The sequence below is a fragment of the Ursus maritimus genome, unplaced genomic scaffold (assembly GCF_017311325.1).
Source record: "Ursus maritimus isolate PB19 unplaced genomic scaffold, ASM1731132v1 scaffold_4, whole genome shotgun sequence".
Classification (NCBI taxonomy): domain Eukaryota; kingdom Metazoa; phylum Chordata; class Mammalia; order Carnivora; family Ursidae; genus Ursus; species Ursus maritimus.
The window spans coordinates 11103521-11113545 of record NW_024426552.1 but is presented as its reverse complement, the minus strand read 5'-3'; the positions used below and the strand labels follow the sequence as shown (position 1 = coordinate 11113545).

The window sequence follows — 10025 nt, the reverse complement described above, 5'->3', positions numbered from 1 at the left end:
TCACTTCAGGGTCAAAACAAGCTGTACAGGACTTAAGTACTTGTTAGGATCATCAGAGGAGCACAAGCTGGCCCTGTCTCAAGTACCTCATGCGGACCCAATCCACCGGACAGACGCGGGTCCTTAGGACACAGCAACAGGTGCTGGTCCACGCTTGGCAGCAGCCGTAAGCATGAAGGAGAGCGTGGTACCCATGTCCTGACTGGCACAGAATCTGGGGGCTCAGAGGACCACTTTCAGTATCTTTGACTGGACATGGGCACAGACAATGGAAACTCTAGGACAGTGACGGGCCTGGTTTGCTGGTGCCTTAACTCCGCCTGCAGGGTCAGCCCCTCCCAGGCTCTGGGCTCAGAGGCCAAGGACATGAGGTAAGATAAGATACATTAAGGACTTAATAGTGCCTGGCATAAAAGGCCTCAATAAATGTTAACCGGTTTCTTCTTTTTAACATTTTATTCATCTGAGAGAGAGAGAGAGAGAGAGCGCAGAAGCAGGGGGGAGAGGCAGAGGGAGAGGGAGCAGCAGATTCCCTGCTGAGCCACGAGCCCAGCGTGGGACTTGATTCCAGGACAGAGATCACGACTTGACTGAAGGCAGACACTTAACCATCTGAGCCACCCAGGCACCCCTTTACTGTTTTCCCTCATGATACAAGCTTCCATAAATTCCTAAGAATAATCTACACGAACTAAGATCTCCAAACAATGGGACCTTTAACCTTTCAACCAGGGGGATTCTGAGAGAAAAATATAAAAAGAAGGCTCCCTGTATTTCCACTTCAGAAAAGATAGTAGACAATGTGTTCTGTTCAGGGAGCATTTTATTGTTGCTCCAAGTTTAGGAATCTTCACTGACAAAATCAACACTTTCAGAAAACCTCCCGCATGGCCCTGCTCAGCTTCTGAATCTTGGTTTTTGCAGACATATCGGCATATCTCTCTCCAATACGGACAATCATTCCACCCATGATTGACGGATCAGTCTAGAAAAGAAAAAAGGTTGGAAACGTGAAAAAGCATGGACATTTCATCGATAAACAGAAAGATGAAAAAGTGCTTTGAAAAGTCTACATACTGCACAAATTAAGGTGTTACAATTACGTCTAGAGAAAAGCAGAAGTCAAATTGTGAATGCAATCCATAATCATTTAAGTCAAAAATGTAAAATTTCTACTGCAAGCAATTGAGTATATCATCAGATTTAATTTCTCACTTTCTGTAGCCATTCGACAGAGTCAGACAACCTGAGGAGACACACCAGACATAATTAAAAACCTACCTTAACTTCCAATTTCAAGACTTGGCCTTTACTTAGGAAGCTCTTCAGGACCGTTTTTAATTCAGTAAGTGTGGCTTCATCTAAAGGCTAAAAAGGGACAAAACCATCCTTTAAATTTAGATAAAGCACAACAGAAACTTTCCACAGTAAAAGAAAAGGAAGAAAATCCGCCAGCACACACCGACAAGACTGGCCTGGTGAATCTCCGCGTGGAGCCATCGGGGGGCGGCCAGGGCCCTGTCGCACAGGAACACCTCGCCGATGCCCGTAAACGCCACTCCCTCCCGTCTCTGCTGCCCGGCACGAGCAGTACCGCTTAGACAGGAGGAAGGAGGAAAACCCTGAAGTGAACAATGCTTGAGGACACAGGCCTCTTCTCTGTGCAGCCCCGAGGGCCTGGCACGAGGCTACTATTTCCCTGGATTGAAAGCTGCAGGTTAACCTGGTCCTAGAACGTTTAGGCCCCACGGTTGGCAGGAGCTCCGAGGCACGGCCCCGCCCTCTCGGAGCCTCTGGGAGCGCCCGGACGCCCAGCTCTGTACTCTACTCTGACAGCACGAGCACCCCGCCATCCAGCCTGTGTTCGCTCCTCCTGACCCCACTCTTACTCCTGGGGAGGTGAGGATGGAGAGGCCTCTCACCCGTCACAAAGCCGAGCTCCCCATCCCCACGTCCAGGAGTCCAAAAGCTAGCAGAAAAGCGTTCCGCCTTTGCAAAGACAGAACAATGTCTCTTGTGGGGGGTGGTGCTGTAAAAATCTATCAGTGTTTTGTTTTTTAAGATTTTACTTATTTGAGAGAGAGCATGTGCGGCAGGGGAGAGAAGCAGAGGAAAAGGGACAAGACGACTCCCCGCTGAGCGTGGAGCCCAAAGCAGGGCCTTGTACAAGCCTGAGGTCATGACCCGAGAGTTGGACGCTTAACTGATTGAGCCACCAGGAGTCCCAAGTCTATTAGTGTTTAATCAAAACATTATTTGCTCAGTCCCCAGGCTAGAGAACTTGGAAGTACGTGCACACCCTCCGCTGAGACAGGTACTAGGTGCCAGGCATTTTACACCCGCTATCTCCTGGAATCTGCATGACTCTGGGCAGCTAGCCGTTCTCTCATTTTCTGTAGGAGAGCGGACGTTTGGAGTGGCTAAGAAACTCACCTGATGTCCCACTTGCTCCAATATTTGCAATTAGTCTGTTTCTATAATCTGTGCCCTTAGTCATTTATCAAGGAGTAATTTTTTTGTTTTTAAACAGTGGAAACTTATTTACCCAAGGAATTTCAACATCAAAAGCATTAGCAACAGTTGGTTCTAAAAAACTTTTACAAAAATATGCACCCTTTAAAAAAATCATGTCCTTGTAATCTCTGAGTGACCTGTACCAGGGCTTAGCCACAGGGACGGTGTGACCATCGGCCGGGTGAAGCCCTGTCTGGGCTCCCGTCAGGGAGAGCTGGTGCGGTCCCCGTGGGCTCGGATGAAGGCCTGAGCTGTGATGTTTCTCGGCCAGTTACATGCTTCGCTGGCACCAACTACGGAACTATACGCGTGCAAATGCTATTACGTGCTAAAATGTCTCTCTGAAACTGTGCTCTTTTGGAAAATCAGAATATCTTTTACACACCAGAAATACTGATCTAGACGAGGTCAGGGGCTGCATACTCCAAGCCAATCTACCATCCTCTACTGTTAATTAAGCCCCACAGGCTGTGAGGAGGAAGGAAGGAAACAGGTATTTAAGACACCAACAAAATTAATTCTGGGGACGTAGTGCAGCTTAAAGAACACGCACTTCTGAAAGAGAGGCCTATGTTCAAATCCCGATTCCATGTTTTGTCACCCTGGGCAAGCAACTTCATTTCCTTGGGTTTCCTCATCTATAAAATAAGGATAATTCTACCTCACATGGAACTCTGATATTAAAATAATAAAGTACCTAGCATATAGTAGGGTTCAAAAAAGAATGGTGTCCGTTATTACAGCCCATTTCAACAATGCAACAAGATCAAAGGGCCTATGTGTCCTACGCGCCTATGCACCGCCACAGAAGAGACACTCGAGTTTCAGGAGCCCAGTCACTAAGGTATTTACAAAATGACTCAAACCACTACGTCCTGACACATTCACCCCAGTCTGGCCCTTCTGAGTAGTCCCTGGTGAGGGAGGCACTAAGAAGATACACACTGGCCCTTCCAGAGCGGAATTAAGAACCGAATCAAACCTCTTAAGTGACAAGTCACCTTTACCAATTCCTGCATTTCAGCCTGTTTTTTTCTTTTCATTATGCAATATGTGACGCATGGAGTGTCGAAGCAAATCCAGCGGCAACAAGCTGTCACTTACAGAAGCAGTGGTCACCGTGCACGGCACTTCTCCACGGTGGACACTCATTATGGTCGAAAAGGCAGAAATGACTCCAGGGGTATTGTCCAAGCGACCATTCTCAGCAAGCAAATCTAGGAAAGGGAAGGTCTCAACATGAAACTCACTCAGAACAGGTTATTCATGAGGTATTGTATTCACCTCAAAAGCAAACTCAGATTTGTGGCCTTAACATGCCACATTCAACATCCTTCAGGAATGTGAATAAAGATGCCACTTGTTATTTTAAAAAGCATATCCAGCGTTTAAAAGAACCAGCACCGATTCGCATGTCAATCAGTAAGGTGGCTATGGGGGGAGGTCTCACGGGTCTGCAACAGCTGTCTTCATCGCAGCCTGTAGGAGAATCTCCTACGTCTGGATGGAATCTAACCGCAAATTAACATGTATCAATATTCAAAGATGACGACATGAACACATATTCTTTGGAGCTCGTATTCTGCTTGACCAAGGGACTTCAAAAGCCAGCCAGAAGCACCAAAGAATGCAAACGTCTTCAAGGACGGCGGTACCACCACTGGCTACAAACCATTTCCTTGGTATGAATCCCAGGGGTCTTCTCCACAAGTTGAACGTACTGACTGCAGTTACTTTCTTACACCTTTTTTTTTTTTTTAATTTTTACTTTCTTACATCATAATAACCTTCAGACAGTGCTCCTCAAACCTGAATGCACAAACAATTCACTCGGGGAGCTGGTTCAGACGCAGACTGATTTTGCGGGCCGGCTACGTCCTGAGCGGCTTCACTGCCAAGACACAGGGGAGGCTGATGGGCCTGGTCCATGGACCACACTTCCAGCAGCAGATTTTCAGGGACTTTGGTGGAAAAGATCTAATACTTACTGATCAGGTTGGATGTGAGGGGAGAGAACCTCTCTTTCGCGCTCATGTCATTTAGGCTTTTCACTTTCACGGAACGCTTTATATACGGATTCATAATGGAAGCAGCCATTTTGGGTTCCTTCAAGATTTGCTGAAAGTACCAAAAAAGAAAAAAATTTTCTTTAACTCTTTAAAGCATAAATGATCCTAACTGCCACAACATACCTTCTTATGAATCATGTACTTCATTAATTAAATCAGCACTCAGGCACATATGAAGAGAAGTTTACAATCAAGTAATTTTCATTGCCTTTGAGAATACTCTGTTACCTTGATTTTACACAGGGTATAATCATATTTCTTGAAAAAATTTAAAAACACTTTATAAAGTTTCTTAAATTATTTTTGCTTTTTAGGAGAGATTATAAAAAAATGAAGCAGCCAAAAGATTCAATGAACGGCACAGGTTAACGTATTTAATACAGGTAATACTCTATAGATTTTCACATACTATGAGGCGGCCAGTGATGCCAACACTCAGGTGTGGACCTAAAAAGGTGCTCGAAAGGCAAAGGAGGACTGCTCGTCATGCCCTTTCTGGGGGCCTCTCCGTCTGACCGATCCTGACTCTGTCCTGCCTCTTACAGAGCCCCGTGAGACCTCTGGTGTTTCCAGAGGTGCCTCAGTCAGTCTGGGAGGGAGAGCGGACAAACAGTGGGTGTGCAGCTACCAGGAGAGACACCGTGTGTCTCCATTTTGTTACTTCATAAATGTCTGTTTTCAGTGACCCAGGGGAGCTTCCAGCACCTTGCTCCCCTTAGTATCGGGCCAGAGTTCAATGAACCAACAACGGCTGTTTCCATTTGCACACCTTTCAGTTCAATACCTCCGGTAGCCTCTTCTCCCAGGCTCCTGGCCAGAATTCTGTCTCTAATCAGGTGACTTGTCAGGCTAAAACTTCAACTTGATTGACTCCGTAGAAACAACATGTTCCCCTAAAAACTTACACAAACGAAAAGCATTCTGGGGTGAGGGGAATGCAGTTTTCCAGGTTTCTTATCTTTTTCTGCTGCATCACCCAGGGGCAGCTCGGGGCATCTGTGCAGCGTCACACTTTTCTCTCAGGACCAAAACACGGCTCGTCTTTTATAGCGTTTTAAGGTAACTGCCTCCTTTCTATGTCTCCACATCTTAACTGATTTCCAGGTTTTAGTCAAATCCCATTCTAATGACCACAATCCAGGTCATGCTCTCCACTATGAACACCCCTGTTCAGGTTTAAAATGGGCATAAATGACAAGTAGCGGGCAATAATTATCACCTCCAAAAATGCCTGTGTGAGAGCCTGCCTGCTCTTGCACCCCTGTCCCAAGTGTCTCCAACAGTAAGGTTGTTGGCTCTGTGTGGCTCATAATCACACCAACTGAGACCGCAAGCGCGATCTGCACAGATAACTAGACAAAGGACAGAGAGCTAACATTATTGTCTGCTCGGACAAAAGTTCCGATAAAAAGCTTAAAATGAAAAATGAACAAAATATGTAAGTATTACCCTTTATGACTAGCCGGTGAGGGTTTTTTTCTTCCGAACAGTAAGATAAAAAAATCTTTAGAAATAAGTGGATTAAAAATACAAGAACTTCTTAAAACATAAAACCAAAAAAAGAGCCAAACTCTTTCTGGAGAGAGTATACACTAGACTCTCCTTCTTTAATCCAGAACTTATTGGTGGAGGTGACCAACTACAAAGCAAAAAGAGAAGGGCAAGCAACAAAATGGGCAGGAACTTGTTAATTAGAAAACGGAGTTAAAATTACAGCAGAGATTCTCCTCTTTAAGTTACATAGTAGACTTTTGTTAATTCAATTAATTTATTCTTTTTATGTTAATAAAAATGTAAAAATAAACTTTCCTCTGTAAGCTTCATGATTTATCAGTTCTCTTATATCATCACAGACCTTTCCTAATTTTGCTGCCCAGCGTGCTCTGCTTGGTCATTTTCTTCTCACATCTTGGGAATAAAATAAAAATTGAAACAGAGGAAAGGATTCGTAAAATAAATTCCTAGTAAACCATGTTATAATACATTCTAAAGACTATTTTGGAAATATCTGAAATACAAACACAGATTTTCAAAGGTGACTTCTATTTCTTCTCTTAGCCCCAAATCTTGGTTCCTAATATTAATATCCTGATATGTACCCACCTGTACCTATTACAGTAGGTTCAGAATAACAAGACCCACTACTATCACTATCAACATGATTACAGAAAACAGGTTTTTTTTCTTTTTTTTGGTAGTCCATTTTCTCTTAGGATATACGTCATTAGGGATACGTGGCCAAATAATTAAAGCGAAACACAGACGACGGAAATTTAGTAAGTAATGAACAGAAAAGCTACTTACTGCTACTCTCAACAATTCCTTCTCTACTTGTTCCAGTTTATTCTGTTTAGATGCAGCAGAATAAAGAGCGGTGGCATAGCGACCTTCGATACCATATACCTGAACAGGTGGCTTTAAAAAAAGGATGGGGCAGGGGAGGAAGAGGAAAGGAAAATCAGTTAAGACAACATCATACTGCCAATAGGAAGATTAAGTATTTATATTAAAAAAAATGACATCATTTATAGCACAAAACAGTTTAAATATGTCATCAAAGAGCTATTCTGAATGGCAATTCTCAAACAAATCAGGGCTGTTTCCTTGGCGAGGTCGCTCCATTTTTGAGCTTCTGATTTTTCATCTTAAAATGAGGTGCTGAGGAAACAGGGTGTCCCTTTCAGCTCTATATAAATCAGATACGTCAATTCTGAGATGAGCTTATGTTTCCTTTGAACTCAGTAACTAATCAGTTCCAAGTACTAGAGATTTTAAACACTGATGGAAGCCAGTTTTGTACATTAGAACCAAGAAATCAGGTATTTATGAAACATATACAAGTATATTTTTATATATTTCATAGTAACATTATAAATTTCCCCTACAGTGCCTCCTTATCACTGTTCAGTTTAATAGAGCTCTTTAGCAACTTACTGGATGCCTGATGCTTGAATTATTTTTCACAAAAAACTACAGGCTTTTTCCCCACACACTATCATCAATATATGACTACATATGCTTGGCGGTGCTATATGGTTGTAGTGGGAAAGCTTAGGCTTTGAATGAGAAAGATTTAGTTCCAGTCCGGCTCTAAGACCAAACTGAGTAACCTTGGGCAGGTTTTCCCAGAGTCTGTTTCCTCTTTTGTAAACAGGAGGACCAGCTACTTTCCATCACTGTAATGGGGTTTTAAGAAATTCTCACAAAGATTATGCACGGGCCTGTCACACACCAGGCATTCAACTTATTCCATTCTCTACTCCCATGCATACATCACATTTTGGAAACCACAAATCATGCAGAAAGGTTTAGGCAGTACTTATACAAAAGTACTGCTGTTTGACTCACAGTTTCATCTATTTTACAATTAATAACAAAAACTGACATACCTGCACGAGCTTGGAAAACGGCCTGACCACAGATGTACTAAAGCATCGCACCTTTAAAACAATAATAAAACATTTTAAATGATTAGTTTCTGAGTATCATCACATAATCTACACGAGCTGCTCTTTATTATCTAGGAGTAAATTTCCCCACTGAGAATCATCCCTAGCTGCCTGGGTAATTTGCTTTCCCACCAACTTCTTCATTTGCTAGGAACAGGGTGAAGCTAGCACATGAGTGTAAGAGAGAAAACACAAATATGGCTGAAATACAGGTTTCAAAAAAACCCAAGATTTTTGGCATTTATATTACCACCCGTGAGGAAGGATTTTAATAAAAAGTGGGAAGATTCCCATCATGATGTGCAAGAGATGTACTTTCTTTGAATCCAAATGCTATAGGAAAATAAAGATTAATCCGGAGTATTGTGGCACTTTGATGTGAGCGCAGGTCCTAGCTCTGAGAAATGGTATCTTGTCTACCAAGGAGCAGAGTCGGAACCCACTGTCTAAAAAATCTGCAAGGGCACAGGTCACCTTTAAATAATTTCAGTTCTGTTGTGTACTATTATACCAACTGGTTGTGGGAATTAAAAGACTTTGTCACTTATAGAAAACTTACCTAAATTGCAAGGTGTCATGATATGCCAAGCATAGTGTTGTTATGTAATACAAAGAGCACGAATTTTCTTTCCAACTCCATCTTCTGTGTGACTGTGCGGATTCGAATCGCAGCCCTACCTACCCCTTACTGGCTGAGCTGCCAAGGACTAGTCATTTAAACTTTTCCGTCTCATTGTCTTTATAAAAATGTTACAAATAACCCTTAGCATTATTGGTGACCCCTGACAGGTTTAACCACAACGACAAAGTTAAACGACTTGGGGGGTGGGCTGTGTCGTTTCCTCGCGGTCCAGGGAAGCCCGGCCCCCCTCTCCCTTACTCCTCAAGCTACCTGCTTCCCGAGGCTGTGCTCGGGGGTCGCCAAGGTCAGGCGCGCGTCACCCTGCGCCCCCTGCCCCGCGGGCGTCCACAGAGGGGAGACAGGGCCGCCTGAACTGCTTTGCGTCGCCTCCACTCGCAGGGCCCTATAACGCTGAACGGCGGCCACGTTTCCCCAGCTATGGCCTCACCCCATGGCCCTTAGCGATCTGGTAAGTTTCACCCTAGGAAGGATCCTCTCGCTAGTTTTCAGGACCTCCGTTCTCTCACCTGCCGGGACAGCCCGGACACTGCTGGGGCGGCCATCTTCTCCGGGTGGCTGTAGGACAAACCCGACTTAGAGGGAGAGACGCAAGGCGCACGCGTGCGTCAGCGTAGCCGCTCGGCCCGCTGGGAAATGTAGGCGTAGGTCGTCACGTCGCAGGCGCAGGGATCTCCGTCAGGCTGGGATTTGTGGTTTTTAGAAGCAGGTGTTAAGGGTTGGACTCATTGAGCTAGTGCGCTCGGACCGCGCCTTAAGATGAAGTCCTTGAGTTACTGAATGGTTCTTACTGGAGGTTGGGTTTATTGTCCCTAGTTTTTAAATTTCCATTTAGATAAATAGGTGGCATATGGTCAATTTCACATTAATTACTAGCTTTATTAGCATCGTTTACCCCTTTTTTCTACTGCGTCAAAGGATGTATCGAGGGCAGTTCCTTGCGCTGTGTAAAAAGAAACGAGTATTCCGGCTCCAGCTGCGAACTCTTGCTGCCCAGTGCCTGGGTCCTGACTGCTCCTTTACCTCCACACCCCCTACCCCCCATCTCACCACTGACTAGTTGGTTTGCCAGGGCGTGTGAGATTCTCGTGCCTAAATTCTTGATTCTGGGTAGGGCAGAGTGATTATCTGAGATTATCTTGGGGTTTGATCAAGTGTGACATTGAAACTGAAAACTCAACAGTAGCCTTGGCCAGTTTCTCTGCATTCATAAAAACAGCCGATTTTTAACCTATTTCACCATAAATGGAGTTTACTCTTATTTTTCCCTCCTCTATAGCGGAGAACTGGCAAGCAGAGCACGGGTCGGAGTTCCCTGGTTGAAATAAAGGGGTCCTGTGGTCCATTAAAAAG

The 10025-nt window shown here is 44.3% G+C and overlaps 1 protein-coding gene across 1 annotated transcript; it reads right to left on the bottom strand.

Annotated features, from left to right (window-relative positions):
• Window positions 1-805: 805 nt before the first annotated feature.
• ATP5PO (ATP synthase peripheral stalk subunit OSCP) lies at window positions 806-9291 on the bottom strand. Its single transcript, XM_008701851.2, has 7 exons — window positions 9182-9291; window positions 7973-8023; window positions 6888-6998; window positions 4503-4632; window positions 3619-3731; window positions 1282-1368; window positions 806-985 (listed from the first exon to the last, which is right to left on the bottom strand). Exons 1-7 carry the CDS (start codon window positions 9215-9217, stop codon window positions 872-874), a joined length of 642 nt encoding a protein of 213 aa, XP_008700073.1. The 5' UTR covers window positions 9218-9291; the 3' UTR covers window positions 806-871.
• Window positions 9292-10025: the final 734 nt, after the last annotated feature.

Bases quoted from the DNA above. Each gene is read 5' to 3' on its own strand.
- ATP5PO (XM_008701851.2), bottom strand. From the start codon at position 9,217: ATGGCCGCCCCAGCAGTGTCCGGGCTGTCCCGGCAG. The intron at 6,999-7,972 runs GTATGTCAGTTT...CTTTTTTTAAAG, and splicing joins CGTTTTCCAAGCTCGTGCAG to CCACCTGTTCAGGTATATGG. The intron at 986-1,281 runs GTAGGTTTTTAA...TTTCTTTTCTAG, and splicing joins TCTTGAAATTGGAAGTTAAG to ACTGATCCGTCAATCATGGG.